The sequence below is a fragment of the Anarhichas minor genome, unplaced genomic scaffold (assembly GCF_050575085.1).
Source record: "Anarhichas minor isolate MPS153535 unplaced genomic scaffold, ASM5057508v1 ptg000101l, whole genome shotgun sequence".
In the NCBI taxonomy this organism is placed as follows: Eukaryota; Metazoa; Chordata; class Actinopteri; order Perciformes; family Anarhichadidae; genus Anarhichas; species Anarhichas minor.
Window position 1 is genome coordinate 99469 of NW_027466547.1, and position 21106 is coordinate 120574.

General features: G+C 46.8%; 1 protein-coding gene across 9 annotated transcripts in view; it reads left to right on the forward strand.

Annotated features, from left to right (window-relative positions):
- LOC142939544 (histone-lysine N-methyltransferase 2C-like) overlaps nucleotides 1-21106 on the forward strand; it is a 60358-nt gene that overhangs the window by 24956 nt on the left and 14296 nt on the right. For 4 of the 9 annotated variants that reach the window (XM_076082728.1, XM_076082731.1, XM_076082733.1 and 1 more), the window contains exons 30-52: nucleotides 70-147; nucleotides 378-413; nucleotides 2679-2801; nucleotides 3422-3454; nucleotides 3582-3713; nucleotides 4067-4381; nucleotides 6214-6287; nucleotides 6607-6936; nucleotides 7290-7424; nucleotides 9218-9743; nucleotides 9988-11180; nucleotides 12867-13151; nucleotides 13316-13650; nucleotides 13731-13912; nucleotides 15086-15481; nucleotides 15581-16006; nucleotides 16113-16511; nucleotides 16650-16764; nucleotides 16979-17042; nucleotides 17151-17214; nucleotides 17420-17652; nucleotides 18037-18387; nucleotides 18913-19020. In XM_076082728.1, coding sequence (XP_075938843.1) covers nucleotides 70-147; nucleotides 378-413; nucleotides 2679-2801; nucleotides 3422-3454; nucleotides 3582-3713; nucleotides 4067-4381; nucleotides 6214-6287; nucleotides 6607-6936; nucleotides 7290-7424; nucleotides 9218-9743; nucleotides 9988-11180; nucleotides 12867-13151; nucleotides 13316-13650; nucleotides 13731-13912; nucleotides 15086-15481; nucleotides 15581-16006; nucleotides 16113-16511; nucleotides 16650-16764; nucleotides 16979-17042; nucleotides 17151-17214; nucleotides 17420-17652; nucleotides 18037-18387; nucleotides 18913-19020 — 5933 coding nt within the window. The remainder of the gene's footprint in view (nucleotides 1-69; nucleotides 148-377; nucleotides 414-2678; nucleotides 2802-3421; nucleotides 3455-3581; nucleotides 3714-4066; nucleotides 4382-6213; nucleotides 6288-6606; nucleotides 6937-7289; nucleotides 7425-9217; nucleotides 9744-9987; nucleotides 11181-12866; nucleotides 13152-13315; nucleotides 13651-13730; nucleotides 13913-15085; nucleotides 15482-15580; nucleotides 16007-16112; nucleotides 16512-16649; nucleotides 16765-16978; nucleotides 17043-17150; nucleotides 17215-17419; nucleotides 17653-18036; nucleotides 18388-18912; nucleotides 19021-21106) is intronic. The other 5 variants (XM_076082730.1, XM_076082735.1, XM_076082736.1 and 2 more) reach the window with 5 other exon arrangements.

The window sequence follows — 21106 nt, forward strand, 5'->3', positions numbered from 1 at the left end:
GCGTGTGTGTGAGTGTTTTCATGGTGTGTGTGTTTGTGTGTGTGTGTGCGTGTGTGTGTCACCGTTCAGCCATGTCGGAGGAAGCTCTGCTGGTTCTGTCTGATGTTCTCAACACTGATCCTCACATACTGGCCACAGGACACACAGGTAGACTCACTCACACACACACACACACACACACACACACACACACACACACACTGACTCACAGTGAGGTGACTGGTTACCATTCCTCACCACTGTGTGTGTGTGTGTGTATGTGGTTCATTGTGTAACAGTTGTGTCTTCATGTCTTTATTGAGACGTGATGGAAGCAGTGACACCAACGAAGAAGAGTGTTCTCTGACTAAAGAGAATCGCTGTGTATTTGTTTTCAGGTCACTTCCAGGAGGAGCGCTCCCTCTCTCCGTTTGGTAGGACTTCTTCTCCTTCTTCTTCTTCTGCTTCTTCTTCTTCTCTTGTAGATATCACTGCTTCTTCTTCTTCTCCTGTAGATATCACTCACTACTTCTTCTTCTTCTCTTGTAGATATCACTGCTTCTTCTTCTTCTCCTGTAGATATCACTGACTGCTTATTCTTCTCTTGTAGATATCACTGCTTCTTCTTCTTCTCCTGTAGATATCACTGACTGCTTATTCTTCTCTTGTAGATATCACTGCTTCTTCTTCTTCTCCTGTAGATATCACTGACTGCTTATTCTTCTCTTGTAGATATCACTGCTTCTTCTTCTTCTCTTGTAGATATCACTGCTTCTTCTTCTTCTCCTGTAGATATCACTGACTGCTTATTTTTCTCTTGTCGATATCACTGCTTCTTCTTCTTCTCTTGTAGATATCACTGCTTCTTCTTCTTCTTCTCCTGTAGATATCACTGACTGCTTATTCTTCTCTTGTAGATATCACTGCTTCTTCTTCTTCTCCTGTAGATATCACTGACTGCTTATTCTTCTCTTGTAGATATCACTGCTTCTTCTTCTTCTCCTGTAGATATCACTAACTGCTTCTTCTCCTGTAGATATCACTGACTTCTTCTCCTTCTCCTGTAGATATCACTGACTGCTTATTCTTCTCTTGTATATATCAGTGACTGCTTCTTCTTCTCTTGTAGATATCACTGCTTCTTCTTCTTCTCTTGTAGATATCACTGCTTCTTCTTCTTCTCTTGTAGATATCACTGCTTCTTCTTCTTCTCCTGTAGATATCACTGCTTCTTCTTCTTCTCCTGTAGATATCACTGACTGCTTATTCTTCTCTTGTAGATATCACTGCTTCTTCTTCTTCTCCTGTAGATATCACTGACTGCTTTTTCTTCTCTTGTAGATATCACTGCTTCTTCTTCTCCTGTAGATATCACTGACTGCTTATTCTTCTCTTGTAGATATCACTGCTTCTTCTTCTCTTGTAGATATCACTGCTTCTTCTTCTTCTCCTGTAGATATCACTGACTGCTTATTCTTCTCTTGTAGATATCACTGCTTCTTCTTCTCTTGTAGATATCACTGCTTCTTCTTCTTCTCCTGTAGATATCACTGACTGCTTCTTCTTCTCCTGTAGATATCACTGACTTCTTCTCCTTCTCCTGTAGATATCACTGACTGCTTATTCTTCTCTTGTATATATCAGTGACTGCTTCTTCTTCTCTTGTAGATATCAGTGACTGCTTCTTCTTCTCCTGTAGATATCACTGACTGCTTCTCCTTCTCCTGTAGATATCACTGACTGCTTCTTCTTCTCCTGTAGATATCACTGACTTCTTCTCCTTCTCCTGTAGATATCACTGACTGCTTCTTCTCTTAGATATCACTGACTGCTTCTTCTTCTCTTGTAGATATCAGTGACTGCTTCTTCTTCTCTTGTAGATATCAGTGACTGCTTCTTCTTCTCCTGTAGATATCACTGACTGCTTCTCCTTCTCCTGTAGATATCACTGACTTCTTCTCCTTCTCCTGTAGATATCACTGACTGCTTCTTCTCTTAGATATCAGTGACTGCTTATTCTTCTCTTGTAGATATCAGTGACTGCTTCTCCTTCTCCTGTAGATATCACTGACTTCTTCTCCTTCTCCTGTAGATATCACTGACTGCTTCTTCTCTTAGATATCAGTGACTGCTTCTTCTTCTCCTGTAGATATCACTGACTTCTCCTCCTTCTCCTGTAGATATCAATGACTTCTTCTCCTGTAGATATCAATGACTTATTCTCCTTCTCCTGTAGATATCACTGACTGCTTCTCCTTCTCCTGTAGATATCAGTGACTGCTTCTCCTTCTCCTGTCGATATCACTGACTGCTTCTCCTTCTCCTGTAGATATCACTGACTTCTTCTCCTTCTCCTGTAGATATCACTGACTGCTTCTTCTCTTAGATATCAGTGACTGCTTCTTCTTCTCCTGTAGATATCACTGACTTCTCCTCCTTCTCCTGTAGATATCACTGACTGCTTCTCCTTCTCCTGTAGATATCAGTGACTTCTCCTCCTTCTCCTGTAGATATCAATGACTTCTTCTCCTTCTCCTGTAGATATCACTGACTGCTTCTCCTTCTCCTGTAGATATCAATGACTTCTTCTCCTTCTCCTGTAGATATCACTGACTGCTTCTCCTTCTCCTGTTGGTCCGTCTCTCTTGGTCCAGGTCATTATTTAACCCTGTCTGTCTGTCTGCCTGTCTGTCTCTCAGCCGGTCTGGACATCAGCTCTATGGCGGTGGACCGAACAGGAAGTGGGCGTGGCCTGATGCCGGTGCAGGAGGAGCCTCTGGACGCCATCTTGAGTCCAGAGCTCGACAAGATGGTCACTGACGGTGAGATCACAAAGTTTCAATGTTTTCATCTTTTAACAAGAATAATGTTCACTTTTATTATGAACAATCTGTTTCTACACCTGCATCCTCCATGAAGTCCTCGTCAGTGTAGACACACCTCCATACGGGGGGGGGGGGGAGTTACAGCCTGTAAATCAGCTCAAACTGTTTCTGTTAAACATTTGTTTAATTAAAGTGTAATTACAACATGTAAGATGCATTTCTGGGCGGCCGTGTCTCAATGGGTAGAGAGGGTTGTCCGGTCGGCGGTTCGATCCTTGGCTGTGCCGAAGTGTCCCTGAGCAAGACACTGCTCCCCGGGCGCTTCTCAGCACCCGGGAGCCCATTGCTCCCAATAAGCTAGAGATGGGTTCAATGCAGAAGTCACATTTCGTATATGTGTGTATGACAATACATTTTTTTTTTTTTAAATAACTTTTAAAAAACTTTAAAGATTATCAAAGAGAGTACAAATACATGACAATGTCTTCGTAAACATGATATTTCTACATTTTGTCTGTTTAATAATTCACGTGTTGTTTGTCTAAAATGTGCCATATAAATATATAAAGTGTGTATTAATATGTTTGTGTGATCATTAGTAACTTGTTGTGTTTCAGGAGCGATCCTCAGCAAACTGTACAAGATTCCAGGTAAGAAACAAGTCACTACATTATTATACTAATAATACTAATTCATATTAATCATAATAATATTCTTTCATTGGTCGTTTGTTGATAAGTGTGAAGTGAGTATCAACTGACTGATGTCTCTCTGTAGAGCTGGAGGGGAAGGACGTGGAGGACGTCTTCACTGCTGTTCTCAGTCCAAACAGCAGCAACAACCAACAACCTGAGCAGAGCCAACACACACACACTGCTGCTGGGATCAAGACACACACACACCACACAGGTATACACTCACACACACACACACACACACACACACACACGGAGAGAGCCCCGACTGGAACCGAGTCCTTTATGTGTTCATAATATTCAGGTTAAGGTGCATCCCGACCAGAAAGAGGCTTCACATCTGAGGCACCAGCCTTATTTTATTTACATGAAAGCCGTCTAACATGACCAATGAGATTCAGTTAGGGTTAGGGTTAGTAAAAAGTAGTCAAAAACATATTACATAATACAAAAATATCTTAACATGCTTTGCTTGATAGCCTTGCCATTGTTCAATGGCCATGTGACAAAATAAAAGATTTCATATTATTATTATTATGTATTGATAATTAAACCTCCGTCTCTCAGCAACAGCTGAGTTTCCTCGTCTTCCGCTGATGAACGGCCTGATGGGAGCTGCTCCTCGTTTTCCCAACGCTCCCATGACATCCAGCGGCGTACAGAGTCCAGCAGGTTTTAGGGTACCGCCTCCCGACAGCCCCGCCCCCGGGCTATCCTCAACCAATCGGGTGTCAGCAGGAGAGGGCGAGCAGGACGTGATGTCGACGGCTCAGAGGGGCATGTTAAAGTGGGAGAAAGAAGAAACTCTGGGAGAGATGGCCACCGTCGCTCCGGTCCTCTACTGTAACACCACGTTCCCCCAGCTGAGAGAACAGCACCCTGGTACACACACACACACACACAGCACCCTGTTACACACACACACACACACACACAGCACCCTGTTACACACACACACACACACACACACACACACACAGCACCCTGTTACACACACACACACACACACACACACACACACACACACACACACACACAGCACCCTGGTACACACACACACACAGCACCCTGGTACACACACACACACACACACAGCACCCTGGTACACACTCACACACATAGCACCCTGTTACACACACACACACACAGCACCCTGTTACACAAACACACACATAGCACCCTGGTACACACACACACACATAGCACCCTGTTACACAGTCACACACACAGCACCCTGTTACACAGTCACACACACAGCACCCTGTTACACAGTCACACACACAGCACCCTGTTACACACACACACAGCACCCTGTTACACACACATAGCACCCTGTTACACACACAGCACCCTATTACACACACACAGCACCCTGTTTCACAGTCACACACACATAGCACCCTGTTACACACACGTAGCACCCTGTTACACACACACACACACACAGCAGCCTATTACACACACACACAGCACCCTGTTACACAGTCACACACACGTAGCACCCTGTTACACACACGTAGCACCCTGTTACACACACACACACACACACACACACATAGCACCCTGGTACACACGTAGCACCCTGTTACACACACACACACATAGCACCCTGGTACACACACGTAGCACCCTGGTACACACACACACGCATAGCACCCTGGTACACACACACACGCATAGCACCCTGGTACACACACACATGCATAGCACCCTGGTACACACACACACGCATAGCACCCTGGTACACACACACACACAGCACCCTGGTACACACACGTAGCACCCTATTACACACACACACACATGTAGCACCCTGTTACACACACACACACACACACTTAGCACCCTGGTACACACACGTAGCACCCTGTTACACACACACACACAGCACCCTGGTACACACACACACACAGCACCCTGTTACACACACACACACTTAGCACCCTGGTACACACACGTAGCACCCTGTTACACACACACACACACACATAGCACCCTGGTACACACACACACACAGCACCCTGGTACACACACACACACAGCACCCTGTTACACACACACACACACACACACACACACAGCACCCTGGTACACACACACACACACAGCACCCTGTTACACACACACACACACACAGCACCCTGTTACACACACACACACACACATAGCACCCTGTTACACACACACAGCACCCTGTTACACACACACACAGCACCCTGTTACACACACACAGCACCCTGTTACACACACACAGCACCCTGTTACACACATACACACACAGCACCCTGTTACACACACAGTCACACACAGCACCCTGTTACACACACACACAGCACCCTGTTTCACACACACACACATAGCACCCTGTTACACACACACGTACATAGCACCCTGTTACACACAGTCACACACACACAGCACCCTGGTACACACACATCCAGAATATTTCTTGTGCGTTGCAACATTTACTATCTTATGATTTCATAGAGATCAGCGTTCATCAATATGGCCGTTTATTAAAACCCAGTAGTCTGATGGTGTGTGTGTGTGTGTGTGTGTGTGTGTGTGTGTGTGTGTGTGTGTGTGTGTGTGTGTGTGTGTGTGTGTGTGTGTGTGTGTGTGTGTGTGTGTGTGTGTGTGTGTGTGTGTGTGTGTGTGTGTGTGTGTGCGCCTGCCTGCCTGCCTGCCTGCCTGCCTGCCTGCCTGCCTGCCAGACTGGTCCACCAGAGTGAAGCAGATCGCTAAGCTGTGGAGGAAGGCCAGCTCTCAGGACCGAGCTCCCTTCGTGGTGAGTTTATTATTATTTACAGATCATTGATGTCAGAAAGTGAAACATTGAATTCAATTTTCTTTGTCACATATTTGGTCGTTGGTGACGTCGTGAAGACTCACTGGGCGAGTTTGTGAACTGCCTCCTATATTCTGAAAATTCATTAATATTTGTTAGTTGATCAGGACTGAAGTTGGTTAAAAAGATTTAACTTGGTGAAAGTGGATCAGATGAACCTTTTTAAAGTGAATATGAATTATAGACCAGAGGAATAAAGCAGCATCATGTTTCTAACGTCATCACGTCTGCATGACCTCTTGTTTCCTCTCTTTACCAGCAAAAAGCTCGAGATAACCGGGCGGCTCAGCGCATCAACAAGGTGCAGCTGTCTAACGACCAGCTCAAACGCCACCAGTCCTCCCAGCAGCTCCAGTCCTCCCAGCAGCACCAGTCCTCCCAGCAGCACCAGTCCTCCCAGCAGCACCAGTCCTCCCAGCAGCTCCAGTCCTCCCAGCAGCTCCAGTCCTCCCAGCAGCACCAGTCCTCCCAGCAGCCTCTACCTCTGCTGGGACCTTATGACCCTGTTTCCTTGGAGCTGGAGGGGGCGTTTAAGGACCCCCTGAGGCCCAAAGAGTCCGAACAGGAGCAGGAGTGGAAGTTCAGACAGGTGAGCAGAGTTTCAGTGTGTTTGTTCTTCACACCTCATCATTCATGAACTAGAACCAGCGAGAGAAACCAACACCAGACTGGTGACTCGCATGTCTTTATGTTTTACCACACTTTATAATATACAACTTTCATGAACACTGTTGACTTTAGTTCCTTAAATTACTTCAGATGTGGTCCAATCACGGCATCGGGGGGTGTTGGTTTCCCTCTCTGAGTAGTAACCATGGTAACCACCAGGCTGCATGTCAGAGTCATGTGACTTTGACTGTCATTGTATCATTGATGAAGATGATGTGCATGACTCACTCACTGACTCCCACTAATATCTGTAATGTAATTGTCATTGAAAAGGGAGAGGTAAAAGACAGATGGGGAGCCGGTAAGAAGAGGCAGGAAAATCTCCCCCAAAGCAAAGCCCTAAAATCACCAACAGATAAAGGTTGTCCCTACCAGGCATCTGTAGCAGGAGGTGGCAAAGAGGCTCTGGTAAGATCTCAAGAACTTGTTCAGGCAGACTTCCTGGATCCATGACCCTCTGAAATCCTCTTTGTGTCCCGGAGCGCTGCTTCTGCTGGTCCACACAGTTTCCACTGGTTCACCTGGAGGTCAACAGCTGGTTAACAGCTGGTTAGCAGCTGGTCAATGGTCAGTTAACAGCTGGTTAGCAGCTGGTCAATGGTCAGTTAACAGCTGGTTAGCAGCCGGTCAATGGTCAGTTAACAGCCGGTCAACAGCTGGTTATCGGTCAGTTAATAGCCGGTTAGCAGCCGGTTATCGGTCAGTCAACAACTGGTTATCAGGACAATTCATTGATTTGTTGATCGACAAAGAATCAAACTAATTTGATTATTGATTGATAATTAAGTTATAATTAAGTAAACAAACCGTTTTATTTTTCTTAACAGTCGAGTAAACAGAATATCTTTTGGACTGTTTTCTGTTTTTCTGATGTTTGTTTGAGAAAATAATCTGAGGATTAATTGCTAATGTGTCAATATGTTCCAGCCTGTGTGAGATGTTAGTTTATGGGCAGTAGAACAGCATACTGTTGTTAGCGACTGTGGCTAAGTGGAGAGCAGGGCCATCCTTCAATCAGAGGGTCGGTGGTTCGATCTCCGGCTCTGCTAGTCGCATATCGATGTGTCCTTGAGCAAGACACTTAACCCCAAAAATGTCTCCCGTAGCTGTGCCTACGGTGTAGAGATGTGATAGAATCTGAATTGTAAATCGCTTTGGATAAAAGCGTCTGCTAAATGACTGTAATGTAATGTTATTTTCAGTCGTTATGAAGTCAGAGCTGCTGTATTTTCCTCATCATTGACCTCAAGGACAGAAACACTGGAAACTATAAATGTCTCAGACCGAAGCGACGAACTCTCCCAAAGCAAAGAGGATTTCAGACACATGGACCCAGGACAGGTCACGGTTCTCTTCTGTGGGCCACTTTACATTTCAGGGTTTTGGGAACACAGCACTCATTTCAGTCTGAGGACAGTTGAAGTAAAGTTGACCCAGAGTTGTTGTCCGTGGCCTCAGTCCGTCTCAGAACTGACTGATTTTATTCTAAAGGGATGCTTCCTCTGAATGTTGTTCTGCTGCCGTCCTTCAACGTCCACCGCACACCGATGAAGACATGTGGATTCAAACTGTCAGTTGTGGGAGCAGTACAGATTCTCTTCTGCTTCTTCTGAGGCTTTTCTCATCATACAGATAAAAGTGGAGAGAGATGGTGCAGTTTGATTTAACACAAACCAGGCAAACTACCATTAAGACACATTCACTAGTAGCTCCATCAGAGTTAGTAATGAGCAGTATGAAATGTGATGAACGTAGTAGTCAGTAGAAGGGGGGGAGGGGAAAGGGTGTGACAAAGAAATCTGAAGCTGTAAACATGGACGACAGCGGCCGGAGACCATGTGACAGGAAGTGCAGGACTGAAGTCTGTGTGCTGAAGGACGACAGCAGCTTGACGTTCACAGTGAGCAGGTATCACTGCAGGTATGATTAACCAGGTGAGAGACAGACAGCAGGGAGGACAAGTGATCAGGCCCCCCCCCCAACACATCACACACAGTCTGAATGATTCTCAGTCACATGTTTGATCCTCCAGTACATTAAATGACTTCATCACTGATTGTCATTAACAGAGAGAGAGGGAAAGCGAGCATTACTAGCTGCCATGTCATCATGTTTGAACTGATGAGACGTAGAGACGCTGACTCGTGTCGCTCTGTGTTTCCGTCCGTCTTCCTCTCTGCGTTTCATTTTCCCTCTTTTAGCAAATGCGTCATAAGAACAAGCAGCTGGCGAAGATGGAGGCCAGTCAGAAGCTGGAGCAGGTGAAGAACGAGCAGCTCCTCCAGCAGAGGCAGCTGCAGCTCGCCGGACGTCTTTCTCCAGACGCCGGCAGCCAAAGCCCCGTGGCGCCCGTCATTGGGGGCGACGCCTCCAGACAGCACCTCCTTCAGCAGAGCTCGGGACCGGCTGACAACGTCTTCCTCAAACCACAAGCCCCTCCCCCTTCTGGCTTCTCCTCACTCCCTCACTCTCCCCTCCCCTCCTCTCCCCTCCATCAGCCCCCCTCCTCCCCTCAGATGTTCTCCCCGCCCTCCTCCCGTTCCTCCTCACCATGGGAACCCAACATTAAAGTAGCAGGGCCTACTCGCCCCCCCTCCTCACAGGCTGGTGTCCCCCAGCATCACAACTCCCTCAGCTCCTCCCCAGCCCACGATGCCTTTGGTTCTCCTGCACCGTCCCCCGACTCCAAAACCTCCGACGTCTCCAGGACCCTCGGACCCCAACAAGGTAACTCTCCTCCCAGTTGGCACCGCCTCGTTTTCTCCTTCCATCGACTGTCTCCTCCTTGTTTTCTCCTCCCACTGACCGTCTCCTCCTTGTTTTTTCCTCCCACTGACCGTCTCCTCCTTGTTTTCTCCTCCCAGTGACCGTCTCCTCCTTGTTTTCTACTCCCAGTGACCGTCTCCTCCCAGTGACCGTCTCCTCCTTGTTTTCTCCTCCCAGTGACTGTCTCCTTGTTTTCTCCTCCCAGGACTGCAGCAGAACAGGGCCGGTATGATGAGTCCTCCCTCTGGCTCGGCCTCCGACCCTTCAGCCCGACACATTGGTATCCGAGCAGCTGAGACATACCTGCGGACTCCTCACAACAGCAGTAACATCCGTGCAGCGGTGTCTGAACTGTACGGTCGCGGTGGTGAACTGGTGCATGGCGGGTTGTTTAAAGCCCCCATGCCTCCTCAGCACCAGCCTCAACTGGAGGTGTTTGGTACCACAGGAGGAGCAGGAAGGAGGGACCTGTCCAGACCCACAGACCTGGGCTTTGCTCTCTCCCAGTCGCAGGACCCTCCCTTCCCCTCCAGTCCGCTGTCTGGACTGGGCTCTCCCCACCGCAGCCCCTATGCCCAGACGCCTGGTACCCCCAGACCTGACTACATCCAGCAGATGTCTGACCCCTTCACCCAGCACTCACCTTTGACCTCCCGGCCCTCGCCTGACCCCTACACCAACCCTCAGACTCCATGTACACCACACCCTCATTCTGACCCCACATACCTCACCACACCGCCTGCACTGAGACTGGACCAGTATAACCAGCAGTCTACCAGCAGACGTCCGTCCCCCTCCCTCCCAAACCTCGACCCTTACGCCTCCAACCCGGGGACTCCCCGCCCCACTGTCACCGAGCACTTCCCTCGATCGCCGGGGAGTCAGTGGAACACAGACCCCCAGGCCCAGCAGCCCTCCACACCACGACCCATGTTGGACCCCTACGCCCAGCAGCCCTCCACGCCACGACCCATGTTGGACCCCTACGCCCAGCAGCCCTCCACGCCGCGACCCATGTTGGACCCCTATGCCCAGCAGCCCTCCACGCCACAACCCATGTTGGACCCCTACGCCCAGCAGCCCTCCACGCCGCGACCCATGTTGGACCCCTACGCCCAGCAGCCCTCCACGCCACGACCCATGTTGGACCCCTACGCCCAGCAGCCCTCCACGCCGCGACCCATGTTGGACCCCTACGCCCAGCAGCCCTCCACACCACGACCCATGTTGGACCCCTACGCCCAGCAGCCCTCCACACCGCGGCCTCAGAAGGCCCCAGAGCCCTTCAGCCAGGCCCCAATGGAGATCTTCACTCCTCAACTTGCAGGATCCGGTTCATCCCCTTTGGTTCCAGGGCTGTCTGGAGAGACGGTGACCTTCACCCCAACACACCACCAGGTAACGGACAACACAGTGTCCACATGTCTTTTTATTTGTCCTACAGCGTACGTGTCTGTACTGCAGCGTACGTGTCTGTAGTACTGCAGCGTACGTGTCTGTGGTACTGCAGCGTACGTGTCTGTGGTACTGCAGCGTACGTGTCTGGTACTGCAGCTTATGCGTCTGTGGTACTGCAGCGTCTGTGGTACTGCAGCGTATGTGTCTACTGCAGCGTAATGTGTCTGTACTGCAGCTTGCGTGTCTGTACTGCAGCTTGCGTGTCTACACTGCAGCATACTGCAGCGTACGTGTCTGTAGTACTGCAGCGTACGTGTCTGTAGTACTGCAGCGTACGTGTCTGTGGTACTGCAGCTTACGTGTCTGTGGTACTGCAGCTTACGTGTCTGTACTGCAGTTTAGGTGACTGTACTGCAGCGTACGTGACTGTACTGCGCCTTACGTGTCTGTAGTACTGCAGCTTACGTGTCTGTAGTACTGCAGTGTACGTGTCTGTAGTACTGCAGTGTACGTGTCTGTAGTACTGCAGCGTACGCGTCTGTGGTACTGCAGCTTACGTGTCTGTGGTACTGCAGCTTACGTGTCTGTACTGTAGCTTAAGTGTCTGTAGTACTGCAGCTTACGTGTCTGTACTGCAGTGTACGCGCCTGTACTGCAGCGTACGTGTCTATACTACAGCGTACGCGCCTGTGGTACCGCAGTTTACGTGTCTGTGGTGCCGCAGCTTGCGTGTCTGTAGTACTGCAGCGTACGTGTCTGTGGTACCGCAGCTTGCGTGTCTGTAGTACCACAGCGTACGCGTCTGTGGTACCGCAGTTTACGTGTCTGTGGTACCGCAGCTTGCGTGTCTGTAGTACTGCAGCGTACGTGTCTGTGGTACTGCGGCGTACGTGTCTGTGGTACTGCAGCGTCTGTGGTACTGCAGCGTATGTGGTACTGCAGCGTATGTGTCTACTGCAGCGTAATATGTCTGTACTGCAGCTTGCGTGTCTGTACTGCAGCATACTGCAGTGTACGTGTCTGTGGTACTGCAGCGTACGTGTCTGTGGTACTGCAGCGTCTGTGGTACTGCAGCGTATGTGTCTACTGCAGCGTAATGTGTCTGTACTGCAGCTTGCGTGTCTGTACTGCAGCTTGCATGTCTGTACTGCAGCTTGCGTGTCTGTACTGCAGCATACTGCAGCGTGCGTGTCTGTAGTACTGCAGCTTATGTGTCTGTACTGCAGCTTACGTGTCTGTACTGCAGCTTACGCGTCTGTGGTACTGCAGCTTACGTGTCTGTGGTACTGCAGCTTACGTGTCTGTGGTACTGCAGCTTACGTGTCTGTACTGCAGCTTACGTGTCTGTAGTACTGCAGCTTACGCGTCTGTACTGCAGCGTACGTGTCTGTACTACAGCGTACGCGTCTGTGGTACCGCAGTTTACGTGTCTGTGGTACTGCAGCTTGCGTGTCTGTAGTACTGCAGCTTGCGTGTCTGTAGTACTGCAGCGTACGTGTCTGTAGTACTGCAGCGTACGTGTCTGTAGTACTGCAGCGTACGTGTCTGTAGTACTGCAGCGTACGTGTCTGTAGTACTGCAGCGTACGTGTCTGTAGTACTTCAGCGTACGTGTCTGTAGTACTGCAGCGTACGTGTCTGTAGTACTGCAGCGTACGTTGTTTGATTTTTGTTCTTCTCTCTTCAGTTGCAGCAGTCTCCAGGAAGACAACAGCAACAACAACAGCAGGACTTATTTCCCACAACCCCCAGCAACCAGACCCTGAAGCACCCTGGGATGTCAGAGGAGAGCGTCTTCTTGGCGGGTCAGACTCCCAGTCACGACCCCTTTGAGCAGAGTCACATGACAGCAGACCCCTCACAGATGGACAAGACAACAACCAATAAGATGGCAGCGATGGCTGTGGCTCCTTTAGATGGACCAATGAGCATGCTGCCTCAGCTTGGTGATTCGGAGGAGAAGCTGAGACAGGTGGGACAGGTGACCTCCATGTCATTTTTCATGTTCTGGTTTCTTTAATCAGAGCTGACTTTTTTGATGTGGTGTCTCACCTCTTGGAAAGGTTAATTTCTGGGCTTGTTGGTTCTGGTTTCTCTGCTCTGCTGAGTTCTACTGTTCTATCTGTTTCTGTGCAGCGTCAGCGTCTACGGCAGCTCATCCTGAGGCAGCAGCAGCAGAAGAGTGCGTTACGGCAGGAGAAAGGTCTGCAGGAAGCAGCTTCTGGACCCTCTGGACCCCATGCTGCTGGACCCGTCCCTGGTTCTGCCACACCACAACACTGGTCCCAGCCAGACCCCTCCACTGCTCCTCCAATAGACCTGTTTGGACGTCCCCCACCCCCATACCCCGGCACAGTGAGGCCTGGTGGGGCAGCGGGGGCTTTGGCCCCCAGGTTCCCTGGAGGTTTCCCTGGGGTGCAGCAGAGGGGGTTCACCCCAAAAGAGCTGCCAGTCCGAGGACCAGTCCTGAGGTGAGAAGAGCCTCAAAGCCTGGTCCTGACCTGATCTGATGATGTGTTCTGGTTCACTCGTCTTTTTCTTGGTCCTTCAGGTTTGGTGTTCCTCCAGCGGGTCTCCAGGACTCCTTCTTACGGCCTCCCCAGGGAGCGGTGCATGGATCTGTGCTCAGTATGGTGGAGGGAGTCACTTTCCAGATGAAGAGGCCGATACCTGTGGAGTTCACCGGCATCCGACCTGTCCCGGCTCCCGGTGCTCAGCCACACATGATATCTGGTGAGTTTATGAACCGCTCCATTACAAAACTGCTGCATGGAGAACATCAGGGACTACAACTATATGTTCGACAATATATATACATATAAATATATATATATATAAATATATATATATATATATATATAAATATAAATATATATATATATATATATATAAATATAAATATATATATATATATATATATATAAATATATATATATATATATATATATATATATATATATAATATATATATATATATATATATATATATATTTATATATATATATATATATATATATATATTTATATATATATATATATATATATATATATATATATATATATATATATATATATATTTATATATATTTATATATATATATATATATATATATATATTTATATATATTTATATATATATATATATATATATATATATATATATATTTATATATATATATATATATATATATTTATATATATATATATATATATATATATATATATATATATATTTATATATATATATATATATATATATATTTATATATATATTTATATTTATATATATATTTATATTTATATATATATTTATATATATATATATATATATTTATATATATATATATATATATTTATATATATATATATATATATTTATATATATATATATATATATATATATATATTTATATATATATATATATATATTTATATATATATATATATTTATATATATATATATATTTATATATATATATATATTTATATATATATATATATTTATATATATATATATATATATTTATATATATATATATATTTATATATATATATATATATTTATATATATATATATATATATTTATATATATATATATATTTATATATATATATATATATTTATATATATATATATATATATATATATATATTTATATATATATATATATATATATATTTATATATATATATATATATATTGTAGTCTTAAGGTAAAGCTATTGTTCAGATCATCCTGTATTATGAGGACTACTGGTCCCTGTAGACTAAAGTCCACGGTGGACTGGTCTCTGCTGGAGTCTCTCGTGAACCTGATGATGTCATCTTCTCTCTGATTGATGTAGAGGCTCATTTATTGATTCAGTTCTTTGTAAAGTCACTGATGGCCCCCTTCCTACCCCCCAGGTGTCCCCCAGCCCTTCCTCCCCCGCTCCCTCCCCCTCCAGCAGCACAGTATCATGGGACAGCCCTACATCGAGCTCCGTCATCACGCCCCCGAGAACCGCCTGAGGATGTCCTTCTCTCTGCCCGAGGTCCCGCTGCTGCCCCCCAGAGACCCTCAGCCGTCTCCGGTCAGACCCAGTCCGGGGGCCAGGATGGGTGAGATGGCACTGGGCCCGGCGATGGTGATGGAACAGCTGAACCACCAGCACATGGTCCACGCAGCAGCGCATACTCAGAGCGGAGAGTCCACGCTCCCGGAGGAGCACCTGGAGGGGGAGGACTCTGCCGTGAAGGACCTGGAAGACGTGGAGGTGAAAGATCTGGTGGACCTCAACCTGAACCTGGACCCTGAAGACGGTAAGAGCACAGGAGTCAAATCTGGGTCCTCAGATCCAAGACGGAGTAGATGAATCATGACATAAATCATATTGACGAACTTTGTGCTGGCTGTTTCAGGTAAAGAAGACCTGGATCTGGGTCCGAATGACCTCCACCTCGACGACTTCCTGCTGTCGGGGAAGTTTGACCTGATCGCCTACGCCGACCCCGAGCTCAATCTGGAAGACAAGAAGGACATGTTCAACGAGGAGTTGGAGCTGGGGGAGCCGGTGGAGGAGAGGAGGGATGGTGGCGGTGGGTCCACACAGACCGATGGCCACCTGATCGGCCACGTCAAACAGGAAGTACAGGACGGCCCCTCTGCTACCCAGCAACCTACACCTCATGCTGGGGTGGTCACCACCAGCAGACCTCAAGGAGCTCCAGGGTCTGAGGCAGCAGGCTCCAGCCAGCCATCAGGTCCAGGTTCTGTTTGTCTCCAGACCCAAGAACAGGCTCTGTCATCGGGCATGACTCCCAGGGTTCACCCCCCCATGGCTGGAGGTAATGAATGTGAACCGTATTTCATATTATTGATAGATTATTGATCTATATTTTGAGTTAACAGATTGTATTGACAGATTATTGATCTGTGTTTATTCATCTGCAGGTCAACAGTCTGTCTTCCAGCAGCAGCAGAGGCCGTTTGGACCCCCTCCCTCAGCTCTCTTCACCCCCCACCTTCAGGGTCTCCCAGTTTCTGCCCACACCAGTCTGACTACTCAGGGCCCTCATGCCTCGCCTCACCCGCTGTCCCTCCAACCCTCCCAGCCTCGCCTCCTTCTCAACCCTCAGACCCAGCTTTCACACCAGGGGACCTCCTCCCAGATCCAGGCTGTCCTCCCCCAGAACCTGGACCAGGACCAGCACAGGCTTCTGCTCCTGGAGGAGCAGCCACTCCTCCTGCAGGACCTCCTGGACCAGGAGCGCCAGGAGCAGCAGCAGCAGAAACAGATGCAAGCCCTAATCAGACAGAGGTCCACCACAGACCCTGTGTTACCCACTATGGGTAAGACCTGAACCTGACGGACCTTTTTTTTTAAAGTGCTCCTGTTTACCTTAATGCCGTTTCATCTTTTACCATTGTTGTTTTGTAAGGTGCTATGCTTTTAATTTGAAAGGTCATTTGATGTGTGTTTGTGTTCAGCAGACTTTGACTCCGTCTCCGACCCCATCATGAAGGCCAAGATGGTGGCTCTGAAGGGCATCAACAAGGTCATGACCCAGGGCAACCTGGGACTCAGCCCCATGGTCATCAACAGGTAGGACGACCTCTGACCTCTTGTGCGAGGTGTCACTGCTGACAGCTGATAAAGCCGATGACTGGTTCTTTTTTTGTTCATGTTAAAAAAGCATTTATTACTCTTCATTATATGTGTGTGTGTGTGTGTGTGTGTGTGTGTGTGTGTGTGTGTGTGTGTGTGTGTGTGTGTGTGTGTGTGTGTGTGTGTGTGTGTGTGTGTGTGTGTGTGTCAGGTTCCAGCAGGCCCCAGTGGCTCCGGGTTCAGAGGGGACTCAGCCTCCACAGCTGGTGGTTCAGGTGTGTAGAACCATGACAACATGACGTTTGATTGAAACACTAATGAATAGGATCTCTTTCTGCCCGTCGCGATGTGTTTCCTGAGTTTGTGTCTTCTCTTCCTGTCAGGACGGGAAGTTGAACGCCCCATTGGTGCGACCGAACCCTCCCAGCTTCGGCTCGGGCTTCGTCAGTGAGTATGAGAACATAATCCCAACAACGTGGCCCTTGATTCAGATGTTAAATAAACACCAAAAACAAAGAACCAAAAACTGAAAGAACCAAAGAACTGGTCAACTCTTGTGGTTTTTTCACAATTGTTATTAATCTCTAAAGACGTCTCCTGCGTCCCTGTAAAGTCCTTTCTCGGTGTGTAAAGTCCGTCCTGTGTCCTGCAGACGAGTCTCAGCGGCGTCAGTACGAGGAGTGGTTGGTGGAGACGCAGCAGCTACTGCAGATGCAGCAGCGCCTCCTGGAGGACCAGATTGCAGGTTTTCGCAAGAATAAGAAATCTCTGTCGGCCAAACAGAGAACGGCCAAGAAGGCCGGCCGAGCCATCGCCGAGGAGGACGCTGCCCAGCTCTGCAACATCACGGAGCAGCAGGGGGCAGTCCAGAAGCAGCTGGAGCAGGTACACCAGCACATACAGGACATGTACTGGTCCGTACCAACACCAGTAAAGTCCCACAGCTCTCACATAGTTCTACATGCTTCCTGAAGGCCTCTGTGCCTACGGTCCCGCACATGATGCTCACACACAACCAACTGTGCAGCTTCTGTCTTTAACACACTAATCAATACTGAAACAGCTGGTCACTGTAGTTTCTATCAAATGAAATGGTGTTTGTTGGGGACTATTTTCAGCAGCAGATTAATCCACCTTCGGTGCTCCAGTGCGTATTTGAATGTGTGGTTGAGTCAGAATGAGCTCCAGTGTTCATGGTGTTCATCGTGAGAGGAAGAAGAGCTACCTGGTTAGTTTATGAACAAATATCTCTGTGATGTCTGTGTTCAGATCCGGAAGCAGCAGAAGGATCATGCCGAGCTGATTGAGGACTACAGGACCAAGCAGCAGCAGCAGAGAGCTACAGGAGCTCCCCCCATCCCCCAGACCCCCTTCTCCCAGCCCATGGTGCCCATGCAGACCCACCTGGGCGGCCTCACAGTGGCCCGTGGCCCAAACGTCCCCCCTGGTTGGACCCCAGCTGGCGGGGCCCCCGGGTTGATGGATCAGAGGATGCCACTCCAGATCCCCCCCGTCCTGCCTAAAGCCCCCCAGCCTCCCACACACACCCAGACCCCCCCAGCAGTCTTCACTGGGGGCCCCACCGGAGGAACCAATGGAGCAGCAGGGGACCCCCCTCAGGTAACTCACCTGGAGCTCTACGAAGGTTTAACGAGGAAATAAATTCATTCAACACGTTTGTTCACGTTGAGTTTCAGTGAGAAACAACAAAACTTCACCAGATCACACGCCTGTAATTAACCATTTTCATTATCCAATTATCTGATGCTAATTTACAACCTCTATAAAATTTCAGAAGACATTGAGAAATAAAGTCAAAAAGATTTATTTTACCAATTTAAAAAAAGGGATCATCTGGATCAATCGACTGGATCAATCGACCAATCGGCTCAGCTCCACGTTCTCAAAGGTAGAACATTGAAGAAGTAATGTGCCTTCAAACAGCTTTCTGATATTTAATTCAGAACTGAGATCAGAGAAACAACAGAGCAAGTTTCTTTTTTGTGTTCCTGTCCTGACTTTTACTTTGTAAAAGATTTTTCTTTTTAATATCTAATGTTAATGGAGTTACCACAAAGGTTATAACTGCACAAAGCGTGAAGCTCCTCAGCACAGAGAGCTGATTTCTGTCTCCACGACCTGCAGGTGAAGTTTGACGATAACAACCCGTTCAGTGAGGGTTTCCAGGAGAGGGAGAGGAGGGAGAGGCTGAGGGATCAGCAGGAGAGGCAGAGAGTTCAGCTCATGCAGGAGGTGAAACATCACACCATCATCACTCAGAGAACACAGATGTTCATCTGTAGAGAGCAGGAAGTAGAAAAACACAGATGTTATTCTGTAGAGAGCAGGAAGTAGAAAAACACAGATGTTATTCTGTAGAGAGCAGGAAGTAGAAAAACACAGATGTTATTCTGTAGAGAGCAGGAAGTAGAAAAACACAGATGTTATTCTGTAGAGAGCAGGAAGTAGAAAAACACAGATGTTATTCTGTAGAGAGCAGGAAGTAGAAAAACACAGATGTTATTCTGTAGAGAGCATAAAGTAGAAAAACACAGATGTTATTCTGTAGAGAGCATAAAGTAGAAAAACACAGATGTTATTCTGTAGAGAGCAGGAAGTAGAAACATACAGATGTTATTCTGTAGAGAGCAGGAAGTAGAAACATACAGATGTTCATCTGTAGAGAGCAGGAAGTAGAAACACACAGATGCTATTCTGTAGAGAGCAGGAAGTAGAAACACACAGATGTTATTCTGTAGAGAGCAGGAAGTAGAAACATACAGATGTTATTCTGTAGAGAGCAGGAAGTAGAAACACACAGATGTTCATCTGTAGAGAGCAGGAAGTAGAAACATACAGATGTTATTCTGTAGAGAGCAGGAAGTAGAAACATACAGATGTTCATCTGTAGAGAACAGGAAGTAGAAACACACAGATGCTATTCTGTAGAGAGCAGGAAGTAGAAACACACAGATGTTATTCTGTAGAGAGCAGGAAGTAGAAAAACACAGATGTTGTTCTGTAGAGAGCAGGAAGTAGAAAAACACAGATGTTATTCTGTAGAGAGCAGGAAGTAGAAACATAGAGATGTTCTGTAGAGGACAGGAAGTAGAAACATAGATGTTATTCTGTAGAGAGCAGGAAGTAGAAACACAGATGTTATTCTGTAGATGACAGGAAGTAGAAACATACAGATGTTATTTCTGTAGAGAGCAGGAAGTAGAAACACACAGATGTTATTCTGTAGAGAGCAGGAAGTAGAAACACATGTTATTCTGTAGAGAGCAGGAAGTTGAAACATATAGATGTTATTCTGTAGAGGACAGGAAGTAGAAACATACAGATGTTGTTCTGTAGAGAGCAGGAAGTAGAAACACAGATGTTGTTCTGTAGAGAGCAGGACGTAGAAACACAGATGTTATTCTGTAGAGAGCAGGAAGTAGAAACATACAGATGTTATTCTGGAGAGAGCAGGAAGTAGAAACATACAGATGTTATTCTGTAGAGAGCAGGAAGTAGAAACATACAGATGTTCATCTGTCAAGAGCAGGAAGTAGAAAAACACAGATGTTCATCTGTAGAGAGCAGGAAGTAGAAACACACAGATGTTCATCTGTAGAGAGCAGGAAGTAGAAACACACAGATGTTCATCTGTAGAGAGCAGGAAGTAGAAACACACAGATGTTCATCTGTAGAGAGCAGGAAGTAGAAACACAGATGTTATTCTGTAGAGGACAGGAAGTAGAAACATACAGATGTTATTCTGTAGAGGACAGGAAGTAGAAACACACAGATGTTATTCTGTAGAAAGCAGGAAGTAGAAACATACAGATGTTATTCTGGAGAGAGCAGGAAGTAGAAACATACAGATGTTCATCTGTAGAGAGCAGGAAGTAGAAACATACAGATGTTCATCTGTAGAGAGCAGGAAGTAGAAACACAGATGTTAATCTGTAGAGAGCAGGAAGTAGAAACACAGATGTTAATCTGTAGAGAGCAGGAAGTAGAAACACAGATGTTATTCTGTAGAGAGCAGGAAGTAGAAACATATCTGATCATCTGTAGAGAGCAGGAAGTGGAAACATATCTGATTATCTGTAGAGAACAGGAAGTAGAAACATATCTGATCATCTCTAGAGAGCAGGAAGTGGAAACACACAGATGTTCATATGTAGAGAGCAGGAAGTGGAAACACACAGATGTTCATCTGTAGAGAGCAGGAAGTAGAAACACAGATGTTAATCTGTAGAGAGCAGGAAGTAGAAACACAGATGTTAATCTGTAGAGAGCAGGAAGTAGAAACACAGATGTTATTCTGTAGAGAGCAGGAAGTAGAAAC